Genomic DNA, 19921 nt, shown 5'->3' on the forward strand with positions numbered 1-19921 from the left:
AAGCTAGGAATCTTGGAAAATGGTAGGTCCTGAGAATTTTTCATATTTCTGCTATCTTGGTGGTATACAGGGACTTTCACTTGGGGAGGTTTCTATGACTTTTTACTCATATGCCTACTCATGCCATTTGTTTCTCTCCACATCTGGGTTATTAATGAGTATTTTCAAGATCCTATCAATAGGACTTCCCTGGTGGCACAGTGGTTAAGAATCTGCCTGCCAATGCAGGGGATGTGGGTTCGAGGCCTGGTCCGGGAAGATCCCACATGCCGCGGAGCAACTAAGCCCGTGCATCACAACTACTGAGCCCGCGTGCCACAACTACTGAAGCCCGCGCACCTAGAGCCACACTCTGCAACAAAAGAAGCCACCGCAATGAGAAGTCCGTGCACCGCAATGAAGAGTAGCTCCCGCTTGCCACAATTAGAGAAAGCCCACGCGCAGCAACAAAGACCCAACGCAGCCAAAAATAATAAATAAGTAAAATAAATAAATAAATAAATAAAAAGATCCCATCAACACACCCTTTCCCCCCAGTAACGCTTCTTGGGGATAGGCATACCAGAAGCAACCATTTCCTTTCCTGACCACCACTTTGGAAAATTATAGCATGAAATCATATCCCTCTCCTCATTTGGTTTCTGCTGATAGATAGTCTGCTGATTTTTACTATTCTGTTATTAGGTATTAGGAAATAAGGTTCTCTAATCTGGCCTCACTTTATCATCTTTACTATGAAATATGCTTCTTTTTCTTAGACAATTGCATAAAATTCCATTTTACAGCTGTACCATCAATATGTAACCAGTCTCCCATTTGATGGACATTTATATTGAACCCATTTAAAAACAATGTAAAAAGAAAAACAGTAATGCATAAATTAGGGGTGTTACCAGAATGGAATGTTGGAGCTAAATAACCTTTAAGATACATTTAACCTTGAAAGTCTATAATAATACGAAATAAAATTTATATATAATTTTTAATAGGTACTTCTATCTGATTTTAGGTCAACATACTTTGTGATTGAAATGGTACAGTAAAACTTGCCAGATGTATATCCAGTATCTCCAGAATTCGGAAATACTGAAAACAGAATGGAATACAGAATCTAATTTAAAAGAGACATTTGGGAAAATACTAGTATTGTACTCACTCAAAAATGTTTATAAGTTGTTCACTTGGTGCATTTTTCAGTCCGGCCACAATACTCTGTAACCGGCTCACACTTTGGGTGGCTGAAGCAACAGGAGTAATGACTGCTTCTTTTTCTCTTAAATATCGTCGTCCTGTCAGTGGTGTAGAAGGTGCAAATGATGTTTTCTGTCAGAAAAGAAAATTATGTGAGATTAAAAAGCTACCTTCTTCCTCATTATGTGTTTAATTCAGTACATATGCCATCTTCTCTATTCACGTTTAATAGGTTACTTTCTCCCCCTCTTCTGGTTACCCACCAAAATTTTAGCAATATTATGCTAATAACATCCTACCTTTGAATAACACTTTCCCAAAGTGCTTTCTATCTATAATCTCATTTTATCTTCATAACATTCATTTGAAATATAACAGGCACATTTTCATTTTACATATGGGGCAATAGGCACAGAGAAGTTATAAAACTTGTTTAAGCTGACAAAGGTAATGGCAGAGCTGGGACTAAAACTTAGGTTTCCATCTTCTGGACCAGTGAATTTTCCATTAGACCTCATCCTCCAACCTACCTAAGACATAAATACAGAATTAAGCCTTGGCTATTAACAATCAAATCAGAGTTATATGGCTGAAGTTTGGGAAGAGCACATAGTTCGTCATGGGTAGGAAAGCAAACTAAATTTTAAATCAAGAGAAGACTGGCTAAAGTGATGCAAAGAAAAAACAGGAGGAAAGCATAAATCCTTCTTCATATCCAAAGACACATACTCTACTGAAAAGCCAGGCATTCTGGGAAAATATCCAAATATGAAAAATTGCAAGAAATGAGGTAAAAATACTAAATGCCACAGTTTTGAAAGCTACCTTTAAGGCTTTCATGGGAAATATGAGTTAACAGAAGAAACTCAAGATTTAACTTGAAAGATGCTGCTGCTGTTAGTAGAATCACACACACAGAGAAAAAGATCATTCAAGACTGAGGCCAGGCTAGGTTAATTACTTTTTCAAAGTGTTGTTGAAGGTTACACTCCACATTAGCCTGTGCTGTCAGTTTCCCTAATGGGGCATCACCAGTGAACTTTCGAGGAGTTCCAATTTCCTCTTCTGCATCTGCTCCCAAAAAGATCCTCTCATCAAAGTCACCAACAGTTAAAACATATTCTTCATACTCCTTGTTCACTGCTTTGCTGAAAAGAGAATTATTTTAAGCTGCTAGAACAAAACTAAGTTACACAATGGATTTATCTTGACTTGAAGATAGATTTTGACTCCACAGACTAGAAAAGCTCATGACTTTCTAGTTTTTATTAACTTTGCCCATCTAACAATATCAGAGGTTTCTATCCGATCACAGACATTCTTCACATTCACATACATGGCAATAAATTACTTTGAAAGGTGAGTGAAAAGAATATACACTTAATCTGGAAACTAGTTGAACCTAATTAAGACCTGATCATTGAGGAAACAATTGTGTGTGGCCTTGAAATATAAGCACATTCTGAACTTGCCAATATTTGATTAATTTGCCAATATTAGTTTACAAAGAATGTAAACTCAAATACAGAAGTCATTGGGTCTGTTTATGAGTTTCTTAGGAGAGCAGCTGTTTTAAGACCAAATGGGATCTTAAAATAAATGTACTTAAAGACAGCAAGGCTTAGTGATAACACCCACTCAGCCACGGAAGCAGAAGGAACTTGAATTTGGAGAAGTTACCTTCATACAACATTTCACTTAACAAACTGCAACAAATCATATTGATAACTTATGATATGCCAGATACCATCAGTGCTAGACACTTACCTATTATCAGTAAAACTAGAAAGGTCCAGAAGGCATTCTCCCTTTAAAATCTGGGGAAAAAAACCCACTTTGTGACTTCATGTAAGTAAGCATATTAACATACACACAAAAATACTACATTTATCTAAATTTTCACATTGGTAGTTATAAATAACACACACACACACAAAATAGAATTACTAAATATTTCTTTCAGACCTGTGAATCCTATTTAGTATGCAAATAAAATATTAAAAAACATTTAAAGTCAAGTTTTGAAAATACTTTGTAGTCTATAGCAGTGGTTTCCAAATTTTAGTGACATAACAATCATGTAGGGGAACTTGTTAAAAATGCAGACTGACAGACCTCAAGGTCTGAACTAAGGCAGCAGTTTGTTTGCTTTTTGTTTTTGCGGTAGAGGGCCTCTCCCGTTGTGGAGCACAGGCTCCGGATGCACAGGCTCAGCGGCCATGGCTCACGGGCCCAGCCGCTCTGCGGCATGTGGGATCCTCCCGGACCGGGGCGCGAACCCGTGTCCCCTGCATCGGCAGGCGGACTCTCAACCACTGCGCCACCAGGGAAGCCCAAGGCAGAAGTTTTAACAAATTCTTAAGTAATTCTCATGAAAGCTGTCCAATTTTAAACATTGGTCTATGGAAAATGGAAACTAACAGTTACTGAATGATAATATATGTCAGGCAAGCAAAAGATTTGAAAGGAATATAGGTACTGTTACTGGTGACAGAGGAAAACTACACTGTTATCAATATTTTCTGTGTATCCACACTATACTTAGATTACTACATAACAAGGGTTGCAAACTCAAATGATTTCAGGGGTCAGGGATCAACGTACATAAATGAAGATGGCAGAAAGCATGCTTCCCATCCTAAAAGAGGTGGCCAAAAGACGTGGCCATCATTTAGCTTGACAACAGTTACCATGTAGAAATTGCAAACTGGTATTGCCATAGCTTCTGATTTTTAAAAAATTTTCATATAAAAGATCTTTATGTGTAAGTTAAAAATTGAACAAAAGAAAAATGAAATAAAAAATTAAAACACCCTAAACAGGCCAAATAAAGCATCTGGCCCATGGTCAGGAGAACCACTGTCCAAACCAGGATACTTTTGGAGTGAAAGAAGACACTATAATAATTATGCCAAGACAACAGCCAAAACCCAGATAATTCAGGCAAACCAAGATGAATGGTCATCATAGGCAGGGGCCACTAGTGCCTTGCACAATAGACATAATCCTTGAGTTCCTTTAAAAGTTTATTTTGCTGGAGATTAAAGTTTTACAAAAAGATATTTTACATAGATATACACACAAAAATATATACTGTGTATATATACACATAAATAAATACTTGTTTTTTTGCTGAAAGATAAGACTAAATACAAAATGATGTCCAAGAGGGACTTCCCTGGCAGTCCAGTGGTTAAGAATCCCCCTTCCAATGCAGGGGATTCAATCCCTAGTCGGGGAACTAAGATCCCACATGCCGTGGAGCAACTAAGCCTGTGTGCCACAACTGCTGAGCACACAGGCCACAACTACAGAGCCCATGTACTCTGGAGCCCGTGCACCACAACTGGAGAGAAGCCCGCGTGCCGCAGTGGAGGATCCCTCATGCCGCAACTGAAACCCAATGCTGGAGATTGGTTCAAGATGGCAGAGTAGAAGGACGTGCTCCTACTCCCTCCTGTGAGAGCAGCGGAATCACAACTAACTGTTGAACAATCATCAACAGGAAGACACTGGAACTCACCAAAAAAGATACCCCACATCCAAAGACAAAGGAGAAGCCACAGTGAGATGGTAGGAGGGGCACAATCACAATAAAATCAAATCCCATAACTGTTGGGTGGGTGACTCACAAACTGGAGAACACTTATACCACAGAAGTCCACCCACTGGAGTGAAGGTTCAGAGCCCCACGTCAGGCTTCCCAACCTAGGGGTCCGGCAATAGGAGGAGGAATTCCTAGAGAATCAGACTTTGAAGGCTAGCGGGATTTGACTGCAGGACTTTGATAGGACTGGGGGAAACAGAGACTCCACTCTTGGAGGGCACACACAAAGTAGTGTGCACATCGGGACCCAGGGGAAGGAGCAGTGACCCCACAGGAGACTGAACCAGACCACCTGCTAGTGTTAGAGGGTCTCCTGGAGAGGTGGGGGGTGGCTGTGTCTCACTATGAGGACAAGGACACTGGCAGAAGTTCTGGGAAGTACTCCTTGGCATGAGCCCTCCCAGAGTCTGCCATTAGCCACACCAAAGAGGCCAGGAAGGCTCCAGTGTTGGGTCACCTCAGGCCAAACAACCAACAGGGAGGGAACCCAGCCCCACCCATCAGCAGACAAGCGGATTAAAGTTTTACTGAGCTCTGCCCACCACCAGTCCCTCCCATCAGGAAACTTGCACAAGCCTTGTAGATAGCCTCATCCACCAGAGGACAGACAGCAGAAGCAAGAACTACCATCCTGCAGCCTGTGGAACAAAAACCACATTCACAGAAGGATAGACAAGATGAAAAGGCAGAGGGCTATGTACCAGATGAAGGAACAAGATAAAACCCCAGAAAAACAACTAAATGAAGTGGAGATAGGCAACCTTCCAGAAAAAGAATTCAGAATAATAATAGTGAAGATGATCCAGGACCTCGGAAAAAGAATGGAGGTAAAGATCGAGAAGATGCAAGAAATGTTTAACAAAGATCTAGAAGAATTAAAGAACAAACAAACAGAGATGAACAATACAATAACTGAAATGAAAAATACACTAGAAGGAATCAATAGCAGCATAACTGAGGCAGAAGAACGGATAAGTGAGCTGGAAGACAGAATGGTGGAATTCACTGCTGCGGAACAGAATAAAGAAAAAAGAATGAAAAGAAATGAAGACAGCCTTAGAGACCTCTGGGACAACATTAAATGCAACAACATTTGCATTATAGGGGTCCTAGAAGGAGGAGAGAGAGAGAAAGGACCCGAGAAAATATTTGAAGAGATTATAGTCGAAAACTTCCCTAACGTGGGAAAGGAAATAGCCACCCAAGTCCAGGAAGCGCAGAGTCCCTTACAGGACAAACCCAAGGAGAAACATGCCGAGACACATAGGAATCAAATTGGCAAAAATTAGAAACAAAGAAAAATTATTGAAAGCAGCAAGGGAAAAACAACAAATAACATACAAGGGAACTCCCACAAGTTTAACGGCTGATTTCTCACCAGAAACTCTACAAGCCAGAAGTGAGTGGCATGACATACTTAAAGTGATGAAAGGGAAGGACCTACAACCAAGATTACTCTACCCGGCAAGGATCTCATTCAGATTTGATGGAGAAATCCAAAGCTTTACAGACAAGCAAAAGCTAAGAGAATTCAGCACCACCAAACCAGCTCTACAACAAATGCTAAAGGAACTTCCCTAAGTGGGAAACACAAGAGAAGAAAAGGACCTACAAAAACAAACCCAAAACAATTAAGAAAATCATAATTCTATCAAACATTTAGAGAAGAGCTAGCACCCATCCTTCTCAAACTCTTCTAAAAAATTGCAGAGGAGGGGCTTCCCTGGTGGTGCAGTCGTTGAGAGTCCGCCTGCCGATGCAGGGGACACAGGTTCGTGCCCCGGTCCGGGAAGATCCCACATGCTGCGGAGCAGCTGGGCCAGTGAGCCATGGCCACTGAGCCTGCACGTCCGGAGCCTGTGCTCCGCAATGGGAGAGGCCATAATAGTGAGAGGCCCGCGTACAGCAAAAAAAAAAAAAAAAAAAAAAATCTACAAACAACAAATGCTGGAGAGGGTGTGGAGAAAAGGGAACCCTCTTGCACTCTTGGTGAGAATGTAAATTGATACAGCCACTATGGAGAACAGTATGGCGGTTCCTTAAAAAACTGAAAATAGAATTACCATATGACCCAGCAATCCCACTACTGGGCATATACCCAGAGAAAAACATAATTCAAAAAGACACATGCACCCCAATGTTCATTGCAGCACTGTTTACAATAGCCAGGTCATGGAAGCAACCTAAATGCCCCTCGACAGACGAATGGATAAAGAAGATGTGGTACATATATACACAATGGAATATTACTCAGCCATAAAAAAGGAACGAAATTGGGTTATTTGTAGAGACGTGGATCAATCTAGAGAGTGTCATACAAAGTGAAGTAAGTCAGAAAGAGAAAAAACAAATACTGTATATTAACACATACATGTGGAACCTAGAAAAATGGTACAGATGAACAGGTTTGCAGGGCAGAAATTGAGACACAGTTGTAGAGAACAAACGTATGGACACCAAGGGGGGAAAGCGGTGGGGGGCGGGGGCTGTGGTGGTGTGATGAATTGGGAGATTGGGATTGACATATATACACTAATATGTGTAAAATGGATAATAAGAACCTGCTGCATAAAAAATAAAATTAAAAAAAAAGACCCAAATCTACCAAAAAATAAAATTAAATAAATAAATTTTTTAAAAATATATTTTAAATAAATATTTTTTAAAAAGTATGTGTAAGAGAAGAAACCAGTTAGGGAAGACTTTATGCTCAGAGGAAAATCTCATAATAGTATTTGCAAAGAGGGGAACTATAATAATGACCTAATCCATATTCCTATTTTTTTTTTCCAACCAAAGAGAAAACTCAAGTCGTAGCTGGATTAAATGGCTCAGCGTTGGGGAAATAAATTGAGACCCAAAGGAAAAAGCCAGGGCTTCCCTGGTGGCGCAGTGGTTGAGAGTCTGCCTGCCGATGCAGGGGACGCGGGTTCGTGCCCCGGTTCGGGAGGATCCCTCGTGCCGCGGAGCGGCTGGGCCTGTGAGCCATGGCCGCTGAGCCTGTGCGTCTGGAGCCTGTGCTCTGCAGCGGGAGAGGCCACAGCAGTGAGAGAACCGCGTACCGCAAAAAAAAAAAAAAAAAGGAAAAAGCCAACTCAAACATATAGAAAGAGCGAGGTAAATTATTGAGAAAAAAATCCAGAATGCATGTAGGTAGCCCACAACTGTAAGGGATTTTCTGTTCTACTCATATTGAATTAAAGTTACAGTTGTTATATTGATACATCATCCTACTTTTAATAAACAGTCAGCGAGTTATTCAAATTGTGGCAATAAACTAACTTACTCTGACCTCCTGCTTTTCATAATTCTTTATCAGGCTTACTCTGATGTTCTGTTCTTTATAATTCTCTATCAGAACCTCCTATAGTTGCCTCTGACAGTGCATTTACTTGACAGTACATACAGATGGTCATTCTTCAACAGCTCAGTTTTGCACATCACAGAAAATCACAGGACAACTCCACATCACATCAGAGACTGAAACCTGGGAATCTTGACCCTGAGTCCTATAATGTTAAGAACTTGCTTAAAATATTGCTTTTCCCCTTGAGGCTGCTGCTGCTGACCCCCCAAAATCTGAGTCATTTAATTGTAAGTATAGTACCTTCCTGTCAAAGAGCTTTGAAATATATGGCTTAAAGTAGTGCTCCTTTATTCCTTTGGCTTCTACCAGAAGTCCGTCATGTAGTTCACACAGTACAGGAATGATGCAGGGAGGTTCTTCAGAAGCCCTAAAGTCAGCAGTATGGAAATCAGATGGTAACCCTAGTTTGACAGGGTATAAAGAGCAATGGAGGGAAAAGAGAATATGGTCAATTTTTGAAACTCTTTTTCTAAAAATTGATAATCAGTTTTCAAAAATACATAAGGTCTTACCTTTAAATGACGGATTTAGCAAGTCTCGTCTATTTGGGCACATAATGGCATTGGCAAAAATCAGATCCAAGCAGCACAGAAGTAAATGATAAGAGTTTACTAAATCATCTCCAATCATACGAAAATTACCTTTAGAAGAAAAGAGACATAAAACCCAGAAACCTTTCAGGTCAAATAGCACCAAGTTCCCACAGTAGAAATGTAAAACACCTGAAAGTGTCACCTTACCCTTAGTATAAACAAAGAGTGTCCAACAGAAATTAAAGAGCTCCTTAACACTGCAAGGAATCCTCCTAAAAGGGGGGAAAAAATGTACTTTTTATCTGACTTACTAAATATCATTCCACATTTGTCACTTAAATTGAAACAGCAAATATAACAAATAGTAAAGTCAAATTACATATAAAATCTCATTCACAAAGGACAGACAACTATGTTTTATTAAATGGAATTAAAAAGTAGACTTTTAAAAATGCAAATTCCCTTAATAAGTTTGTATCATAATTTTTATGTCAATTATATGAGGATTAAGTGTCTCACCTCTGCTTCCTGCTTCGTGGTAACTTTGGTGGCTCTTCATATGGATTTTGAAATATATCTAAAAAAATTGGCTCAAATTTTTTGAAAATTACAGTAGACACCTCAAAATTTCTTTCTAGCCTTTCTATACGTTCACGAAATTCTTGTGGCAAGTTTGACATGTCCATCCACTTCTTCATTTTACTAAAAAACTGTATTAAACTAAAAAAACAGAAAAAAAGCAAATTTAAAATGAGTCCATATAATGGAAGGAAAAGAAGACACTCTACTTATGCCTAAAAATCTTTATAAAATGCCTGATTTTATTTTAAAAAAAAAAGAGAGAGAGAGAAAACTAAAACCTCACTCCAAGTGCTATGAAATTACTTTGGTTCCCAGAATCACTGTGGAAATGTAGATTTTGAATTAGTAGTCAATACATAAAATACCTTCTACTATGCAGGGAGTACCTATCTACTTCTTTTATTCCCTGCAGCACCTAGACAATACTCTGCATATAAATTACAAAGTAAATGTTGGGCAACAGACTGATGAGTTCACAAAACTAGTTTGAGGAAAGACAGAATCTCCCAATACTGGATTCTGGAATTTGATCACAAAGCACCAGACTGTTACAGGGCAGGAATAAAATTCAAATGTTTGTGTTCCAACGTGTGGTTCTACCTCCAAATATAAACTAAGAAGGTAGTACATAACCAGAAAATCACTTAATGGATAATGGCTCTACCTTTCTGGCTTATTTAATTATGAGTGCATTTTTTTTATGTCCTCATGTTAGTATGGTCTTAGACTGAAATTTTGTAGTGTTAAAGCTCACTTAAGTGTCTAGGGCTATATACAGAATGATACTTGTAATTTTTTTCTTAAAAAAGGTGGTGGAAGAAATCATTAGCTAGTTGTCCATAGGTGTTCAAACTCCAGACATGCTGATTGAAATCTAAAAATCTGAGTTTTTTTTAAAAGATCTTTATCAGGGCTTCCCTGGTGGCACAGTGGATAAGAATCTGCCTGCCAATTCAGGGGACACGGGTTCGATCCCTGGTCCGGGAAGATCCCACATGTCGCAGAGCAACTAAGCCCGTGCACCACAACTACGGAGCCTGCGCTGTGGAGCCTGTGAGCCACAACTACTGAAGCCCGCATGCCTAGAGCCCGTGCACAGCATCAAGAGAAGCCACCACAATGAGAAGCCCGCGCACGACAACGAAGAGTAGCTCACGCTCGCTGCAACTAGAGAAAGCCTGCGCACAGCAATGAAGACCCAACACAGCCAAAAAAAAAAAAAAAAAAATGTATATCATGATACCCTGTGTGTGAGAATTCTCCTTTTTGGTTTTCTTTTTTTAACGGGTAATATGCATAATTACAAAATTTAAAAGGTACTAAAGGATATATGATGTCTGCTACCACCGCCCTCCCAGTTTTTTTCCACTAAAGCAATCAACTTTGCCTTAGTGACTAATTACATTGTTATTAGTTATTTGTCCTTGCAGAGCTTTTTAAGGCATTTATAAACATATACCTACTTAAACGTTTTTCCCACTCATACGATACCATACTACCTACAATATTCTGCACTTCATTTTTCCCCTGTAATTTATTTTGGATATCTTTTTTTTTTTTTTTTTTTTTTGCGGTACACGGGCCTCTCACTGTTGTGGCCTCCCCCATTGCGGAGCACAGGCTCTGGATGCACAGGCTCAGCGGCCATGGCTCACGGGCCCAGCCGCTCCGCGGCATGTGGGATCTTCCTGGACCGGGGCACGAACCCATGTCCCCTGCATCGGCAGGCAGACTCTCAACCACTGTGCCAGAGAAGCCCTGGAGATCTTTTTATATCAGTTCATGTAATACTCCTTCCATAATTTTAAGAGCTGCGTTTTATTACACTATATGAATGTACCATAAATGTATTTAAACATTCCCTTTTATCCCTTAATCTTTTTATTTTGAAATAGCATCAAACTTACAAAAAAGTTGCAAGAATAGTATACAAGAACTCCTTTATTCACCGATAATTAACATTTTGTGTATTTGCTTTGTCATCCATCTCTCTCTCTCTCTGTGTATATATGTGTATACAAGTGTTCCTTGATTTATCATGGGGTTACATCCCGATAAACCCACTGTAAGCTGAAAATATTATAAGCTGAAAATGCATTTCATATACCTAACCTACCGAACATCATAGCTTAGCCTAGTCCACCTTAAACATGCTCAGAACACTTCCATTAGCCTACAGTTGGGTAAAATCATCTAACACAAAGCCTATTTGATAAAAAAAAGTGTTGACTATCTCATGTAGTTTAATGAATACTCTATTAAAAGTAAAAAACAGAATGGTTGTAAGTGTATTGGTTGTTTACCATCCTGACTGCATGGCTGACAGGGAGCTATGGCTCACTGCTGCTGCCCAGCATCATGAGACAGTATCACACCATCAAGTCACAAATCTTAAGTCGAATCATCATCTGTATATGTATCCACATGTGATGGTTAATTTTAGGTGTCAATTGGACTGAGCCACGGTGCCTAGATAGTTGGTCAAACATTATTCTGGATGTTTCTGTGAAGATGTTTTTTGGATGAGATTAAAATTTTTTAGAAAAGTTATATACGGGCTCATGGATTTCCACTGCCTATCTGGACCAAAGCCAACCTGCCTACAGTCACTGCTGAGTGCCCAATCAGCCAGCAGCAGAGCAAGGTTCTTTAGGAGGCTGTATATGCTCTGAATCAGCAAACAGTATAGTGCTGTTTCTTCCATAGCCAGGATTCACAGGTCCAGGAATCAAGAGGTGGGGGGAGAGTGGCACCACTCACTATTACCCCTACTGACCCACTAGCAAAATTTTTGCTTCCTGTCTCTGTCACATTATACTCTGTTGGCCTAGAGGTCTTAGTTCCAAAGAGAGTAATGCTTCCACCAAGAGATACAACAATATCCATTGAACTAGAAGTTAAGACTGCATCCAACCACTTTGGGCTCCTCATGCCTCTAAAGCAACAGGCAAAGAAGGGAGTTACTATGCTGGCTGGAGTCACTGATCCTGATGACCAAGGAGAAATTGGATTGCTACTCCAGAATGGAGGTAAAGAAGAATAGAATACAGGAATCCCTTAGGGTAGCTCTTACTATTACCATCCCCTGTGATTAAAGTCAATGGAAAACTACAACAACCCAACAGGCAGGACTACTAATGGCCCAGACTCTTCAGGAACGAAGATTCCGGGTCACCTCACCAGGTAAAAAAAACCACAACCAGCTGAGGTGCTTGCTGAAGGCAAAGGAAATATGGACTGGGCAGTGGAAGAAGGTTATTAATACCAACTACAACCACATGACCAGTGAAACGAGGACTCTAATTGTAACGAGTATTTCTTATTTTGCTACAAATATGTTTGTGTGCGTGTATTAAATCTTTGTATTCCTTCCTCTCTTACCCACTTGTTACATAACATAGCACGTACTGACTTTATACCACAGTATTGTTAACTTTACTTCCGAGCATTTAAGTTATAGGATATCAAGAAGAGTAAACATCACCCAAGGATTTTGCATCCTCTTTTGGGGAAAGGGTTAGGGTATTTTGGGTTGTACAAAGTATACTTATCTCATGTTAGGCTAATGTATGATCTTGTTATGGCTTTTATTTGCAGATTAAGTATGGCATAAGGAGATGTGTATGGGCGCCCAGATATTCAGTCAAACATTATGCCAGTGTTTCCATTAAGGTATTTTTTGGAATGAAATAAACATTTGGATTGGTGGATTCTGAGTAAAGCAGATTACTCTCCATAATGTAGGGGGGCCTCATCTAATCAGTCTGAAGGTCTTAACAGAAAAAGACTGACCTCCTCCCAAGTAAGAAGGAATTCTGCCAGCAGACTGCCTTTGGATTCAAACTGCAACTCTTTCCTGGGTTGCCAGCCTGCTGGGCTACCCCATATTTTAGACTCTCCAAGTCTCCACAACCATGTGAGCCAATTCCTTAAAATCCCTCTCCCTCTCCTCTTCCCAACCTGTGCATGTGTGTGTACATGCTATTTTGCATGTGTGCTCGCTCGCTCTCTCTCCATATATATGTGTGTGTGTGTATACACACACACACACACACACACACACACACACACACACACATTAACACATTCTATTGGTTTTGTTCCTCTGGTGAACCCCAATATAACATACATATAATTTTTTTCTGAAGCATTTGAGAGTAAGGTGTAGATACCATGCCCCTTTACTCATAAATACTGTTCTATTTTCATAAAGAGAAAATGTATTTACTCAAAAATATAGTTTCTATTTCCTGAGAAAGAGGTCTTACATGATTAAGTGCAATTATCAAAATCAGAAAATTTTATATTGATAAAATACTATTAGTTCATATTTAAATTTATAATTCACCAATTGTCTCAAGAATGTTCTTGATAGCAATCTTAAATTTCCCAGTCTAGGTTGTAATCTAGTAGCATGAACTGCATTTATGTGTTATTTCCTTTTAGTTTCCTTCGGTCTACATCAGTTCTTTAGACTGTCTCTTGTGACACCAACATTTTGGAAGAGGACAGGTCAGTTATTTTGTAGTATGTCCCTACATGCTTCCCTCATTATTAGATTTAGGCTATGTATTTTTGACAGAGTACTACATAAGTGATGTTATATCCTTCTCAGTGGGTCATAACCATTTGTCCCATCATTGATAATAACTCTGCACTTGATTTAGGTGGTATCTGCCAGGTTTTCCACTTCAAAGTTACTATTTTTCCCTTTGTAATTGATAAGTGACTTATAGGGAGATACTCTACAATTATGCAAATATTTAGTTGGCATTCTAATATAAGGAAGATATTTCCCTTCTCCCCTATTTATCATCAGTATAGATTTTATTCAGTGAGCTATAATCCATTACTGTCCCTATTCATTCTGATGCTCAAGTTATCCCAGGTATGATTACAAATGGGAGCCTTTTCAAACTAGCTCCTATGCCCCCTGGACATGTCCCCAACATTTTTTGAGCACTTCCTTACTTTCTGGCATAAGTTGTTCCAGGTTCGTTAGAAAAATAGGTCTGCCCCAGCTTCTGAATCAGCCATTTCTTTGAAGACATTATGCTAAGTATTCATTTGTTGTGTCCTTCCTTGGAGATATTATGCTGTTATTTGAAGACATTAGGCTAAGTGAAATAAGCCAGTTACAAAAAGACAAATACTGTACGATTCCACTTATGTGAGGTACCTAGAACAGTCAAATTCGGAGAGACAGAAAGTAGAATGGTGGTTGTTGAGTGCTAGGAGGAGGAAGAGGGAAGCTATTGTTTAAGTGGTATGGAGTTTAAGTTTGGGAAGATGAAAAAGCTCTGGAGATGGATGGTGGTGAGGGTTTAACAACAATGTTAATGTATTTAATGACAATGAACTGTACAATTAAAATTGGTTAAAATGGTAAATTTTATGTAATGCATATCTTATCACATACACATACAATTCCCCCCAACCCTGCTGCCAAAAGCAAAGTATAGAGTAGGGATGGTAATATGGAACATACATTCCAATAGTGGCACACTACCTAATTTTAATGGCACTCAAAAGATAAAAAAGAAAATTACTCTGTAAAAATTAGTATCATCAATGTTCCAATTAAAATTATGAAAAATCATTTTTCATTCAGGTTCTATTATACTATGAAAATAATGAATGAATGAAAGTTGTCTTGATTTAAGTTACTGAAAAACTTGTAAAAAATTAGTTCTCAATACTTAAAACAATAAGATATAGACAACTAACTGTTTTATTAAAATGAATTGAAAATTCAAATTATAAAATAGATACAATTTTTTAATACCCTTAATAGCAGAATAAATTTTTACATGAAACTTTCTTTTTAAGTTGGAAGTTGCTTTGGTTAAATTTTTTTTGTTTTGTAGACTGAAGCTGAATATAGATACAGTTCAAAAGGAGACATACTAATGTATACTTGTATATAGATACATATGTAATACAGCATGACTTGGGAGGCTCGCCACTTTCTTAGGTATATAACCTCTGGGAAGTAATTTAATCTCTTGGTGACTTGGTTTCCTCATCTTTAAAATGAGATTTATTTAATACAATTACTGTGAGGATTAAATTAATAAAGATATGCAAACTATTAGCACATATTGTCTGTCACACAGGTAAATATTCAATAAAAATTTGCTAGTTTTACATGTTTATGTATAAATCTATACTTAATCAGTATTTTGCAGTATAATTTATTAACAATATTTGATGGATATTTTCCCATATCTATAAAGATCTACATAGTCATTTAAAATTACATTTAAAGTTGAAATTTTGAAAATAGCCCAAATTATTATAAATCAATGTAAATAATAATCATCACTTGAAATTCTTTTTTATTTGCCTGAATGAACATACTGATGTTGGTCAACAGCTCTTTTAGCAATTAGGAATGTGACACTTAAAAAAATTTTTTAAAACCAATCCACATTTTAAAAAGTATCTTTTGGGCTTCCCTGGTGGTGCAGTGGTTGAGAGTCCGCCTGCCAATGCAGGGGACACGGGTTCGTGCCCCGGTCCGGGAAGATCCCACATGCGGCGGAGCAGCTGGGCCCGTGAGCCATGGCCGCTGGGCCTGCGCGTCCGGAGTCTGTGCTCCACAACGGGAGAGACCATAGCAGTGAGAGGCCCATGTACCGCAAAAAAAAAAAAAAAAAAAAAAAGTATCTTTTGACTCATCACTACACTTTTAGGAATTTATCTGAAATACACACTTACAATAATGTTCATTTGTCTGTAATCACAAGGGACTGGATATAATCTAAATGCTCATCAATAAGGGGGCTGGCTAAGTATATAAAACATCCTTATAACTTAAAATATCCCACAGTCACTAAAAAAAAATTAATGAGGTAGAGCTATACATAGTGATATAGAAGGATTTCCAGAATATAAAGTAAGAAAAGCAACAGAAAAATACATTTAGCAATGATCTCATTTATGCTTAAAAATAAAATGCAAAAAACTAAAAAACAGATTTTTTCCTGCTTAAAAATTTAATAACAGTAAATTGCTAATAGTGGTAAATTCTGGGGGATGGAAAAAGAGACATCTTTCTATTCTTCTATTCTTCTATAGACATCTTCTATTCTTCTTCTGTATTATTTGAAAAATTTTAAACCTTTTTTCTTTTATTGTGGTAAAAGTATATACAATGTAAAATTTACCATTTTCACCATTTTTAAGTGTACAGGTCAGTGGCATTAACCATTACCACTATATACCTCCAGAACTGTTTTCATTATTTGAAATTTTTATCATGAGCTTGTACTGTTCAGTTTCCGCAACAACTTATTATTACAAAGATTTAAAAATTTAGTATGGTCAGTGATGAGAACCATCAATAGAAAAAGATCATATGACAATGGACAAGGTTTTGCTCAATTAAAAAAAATTACCTTAACTCCTTTTATCTTAGTTATATTTTCATTTTGTTTTTATCATGAATGACAAAAATTATATTTACTAAAGTTTTAAAAATTGTCTTGACTTAATTCTTTTTCCATTTATAGAAACCAAAATTGTTCTGAAGATTTTTTTTTTTTTTAATTTAGCATGAACTGAAACTTAACCCTTGCTGGATAGGGCTTTACACTTTCTCCTCTGTCCTGGAAACCCAGGATAGCAAATAGACAATGACCTCAAATAGTCGTTATGAACATTAGCAACTATCCAAATCTGAATCACTCCATTTCTGTTGTTTGGTATTCAGGCAAATAGTTCCATACAGTTGATACCAGAGCAAGTAAAAGCTATAGCTAAGACCCACCAATTGCTTAGTATTTGCAAGGGAAAAAATATCAACCACACAGTAGAGCAACAAGAGAACATCGTTAGCAGATGATCAAAATTAACATCACCAGTGAGAGGCAGAAGGATATCATGTGCCTCTAGATGTGATATACTGAGGACACAAAATCACTTATGTAGTTTTCCACCTAGGAATGTAAAACCTGCACCTAATCATAAGGAAACATGAAACAAAACGAGGAACAATCTATTAAAAAGGGGGGCAGGGTGATTGTGAACTATACTCTTCAAAAATGTCAATGTCGGGGCTTCCCTGGTGGCGCAGTGGTTGGGAGTCTGCCTGCTGATGCAGGGGACACGGGGTTCGTGCCCTGGTCCGGGAGGATCCCACATGACGCGGAGCGGCTGAGCCTGCGCGTCCGCGTCCGGAGCCTGTGCTCCGCAACGGGAGAGGCCACAGCAGGGAGAGGCCCGCGTACAGCAAAAAAAAAAAAAAAAAAAAGTCAATGTCATAAAAGACAAAGGCTGTGGAAATGTTCTTGTTTAAAGAAGACTAAAAAGACATGGCAAGTGAATGCAATACCTGATCCTAGATTGGATTATTTTTTTTTTAAGATTGGATCTTGAAGGAAGAAAATGCTATCAAGAATGTTACTGGATCAACCAATAAAACTACAATAGAGATGCTAGATTATACAAAATTACTGTATCAATGTTAACTTTGTTGACGTTGATAACTGTACTGTAGTTATTTAAGGAAATACACACTGAAGTATTTAGGGGTAAAGGGCTACAATGGACACCACTTAAATTGAAATAGCTGAGGAAAAAAATACTATTTAACAGAAAAAGATCAAATGATAAAGCAAATGGAGTAAAATATCAATAAAAGGTGAGTCTAGGTCAAGGGTACATGGATGTTCTTTGTCGTTTTCTTATTTCTGCAACTTTTCTGAAAGCTTGAAATTATTCTCAAATTTAAAACATTAATGAAAAAGTTACAGAGAAAAAAGATTTAGAACCTCTAAATCTAAAAAGATTTAGAGGCCTCTGGTTTAAGTAAGTTAGAATTTAAGGAAGAAAGGCAGAGAAAGAATGTGAGAATTGGGAAAAGATACCTATATGGATAACAAACTTCGAATGGGATGAAGCTAAATGATTTAAAATAAAGAGAAATTAAATCCCAAAATTACATTTAGGACTTATAAAATAATGTTTGAAAAATCAAAGTGCTTTACCTTAATTTAGCTGAACGTAGTATTCTGGTAAGTGAAACACAATTTCCTTCCATGATACCCTTTCCAACTGTGGGAATAATGCTTTTGCGGCAAGCGACATATAATGAACATGCCAACCAGTGGATAACTTCTCCCTGGCAGACAAAAGATAAAACAGCAAAATGGATACACTATGTTAAAACGCCTGAATTCTAGAATCAAAAGAGATCTTAGAATTACCTGATCTAATATTCATCCTGTATTAACAGGCCAGAGAAATGAAGATATTTGCCCAAGGTCACAAAACTTAGTTGGTTGCAGTAATGGGTATAAAACTCCTTACTCTTAGTCCTGTGTAACATGCTAAATCCGTATTAATCTAAAGATAGATCTCTCACCTATACCCCAAATCTAATATTATTGAAGAGTTTTCAATTTCTCAGCATTAGCTTTCTCAATATTATAACACCAGTCATGGCCTTGATGATGCTGAAGTTCCTACCATTTTAGTTTTAGGTTTCTTTTTTAACCAGTTTGGCAGAGAAAGGAAAGAACTGAGTAGAAGATGGCAAGAGAATTACACATATAAAAATTAACACCCATCACAACACAAAGGAGACTGTCAGTTTTGTGAGGTAAAAATTTGGGGAATTATTTACCCTAATCTTTAAAATAGTAAGTATGGCTCTCTATCTTAGCAGACACTTCAATTTACAATGCTACAAAAAAGGTGTCATTTGGGAATTCAACACTTAATTCTCTGCTTTAGGCTTGAGATATCCAAGCTAGATTCACTTTATGACTTCACTGATGAGTTTTACATAAAATTAAGAACTAGACTCAAATCTCATAGCACAACACAATACTGTTGTGCAGATCCTCTTTAAGATCAGACTCTAAAAGAATAAAATGATTGATAAAGATTTCTTGTAATAATCCAAAAGGGGTGGGTAGAGATGGGTAGCCACCAATAAAGCTAAGACCTAGTGTTCCTACCCTAAAGTACTATAGTGAAAAGTCTCCTTTGCTCAAGGCATTAAAGGAGGCAGGTAAGCTTAAGGTTGAATACTTTTAGAAGCCTTGATTAACGAATTGTTTGGGTATAGCATCCAAGTACTCTACAGCTTTTGGATACAGGCTATTAGATGAAAACACTATTAAGACAGAGAAAATTTAAGAACCAAAATTACTGCTTTGATTTTTTTCCTTAAAAAAAAAGCACCTATAGTATTTAATTTAGTTCCTTTACGCTAGGCCTTAGAAATACAAAAACAGTTTCTAACATCAGGGTACTCCAAGTGTAGAGCTAAGAGGAACAGATATTATACTATTATCTATAATTGGTGAGATATATGTTTTAAAAAGAATTTAAGAGAAAGTGTTTTGGGAGAATATAGTGTAGTTACTGATTTTGACTGGGGGTCTGGGAAGGGTTCACAGAGGGAGACAAAAGTGCTAAGTGGTGAAAAATCACCAGAATGTACGGGGGGGAAGTGGGGTGGGTAAGCAGGAGCTAGTCAGGTAGACTAGAGGGGATAGGGGCTGGGCAGAGGGGTTCTTAGGAAGCAGCAGATATATGAAAATGCCCTCCACCAAAAACAAAGCATAAAAGAAAAGGAAAATAAAACACTCTAGATAGAATAAACACTCACAAAATCTCAATTCACACAGC

General features: G+C 38.0%; 1 protein-coding gene across 6 annotated transcripts in view; it reads right to left on the reverse strand.

Annotated features, from left to right (window-relative positions):
- Positions 1-19921, reverse strand: part of RBL1 (RB transcriptional corepressor like 1) — an 82172-nt gene that overhangs the window by 60572 nt on the left and 1679 nt on the right. For 5 of the 6 annotated variants that reach the window (XR_012326284.1, XM_019950758.3, XM_019950757.3 and 2 more), the window contains exons 2-9: positions 18271-18404; positions 9218-9418; positions 8906-8970; positions 8678-8806; positions 8406-8566; positions 2959-3008; positions 2153-2339; positions 1157-1323 (exon numbers count right to left, since the gene is read on the reverse strand). Coding sequence is in view for 5 of the 6 variants with exons in the window: in XM_019950758.3 (XP_019806317.2) it covers positions 1157-1323; positions 2153-2339; positions 2959-3008; positions 8406-8566; positions 8678-8806; positions 8906-8970; positions 9218-9418; positions 18271-18404 (1094 nt within the window). In the remaining variant the exon portion in view is untranslated. Of the gene's footprint in view, positions 1-1156; positions 1324-2152; positions 2340-2958; positions 3009-8405; positions 8567-8677; positions 8807-8905; positions 8971-9217; positions 9419-14251; positions 14377-18270; positions 18405-19921 lie in introns of those variants that run through there. The other variant, XM_033840943.2, reaches the window with a different exon arrangement.

The sequence above is a fragment of the Tursiops truncatus genome, chromosome 15, assembly GCF_011762595.2.
Source record: "Tursiops truncatus isolate mTurTru1 chromosome 15, mTurTru1.mat.Y, whole genome shotgun sequence".
Lineage (NCBI taxonomy): Eukaryota > Metazoa > Chordata > Mammalia > Artiodactyla > Delphinidae > Tursiops > Tursiops truncatus.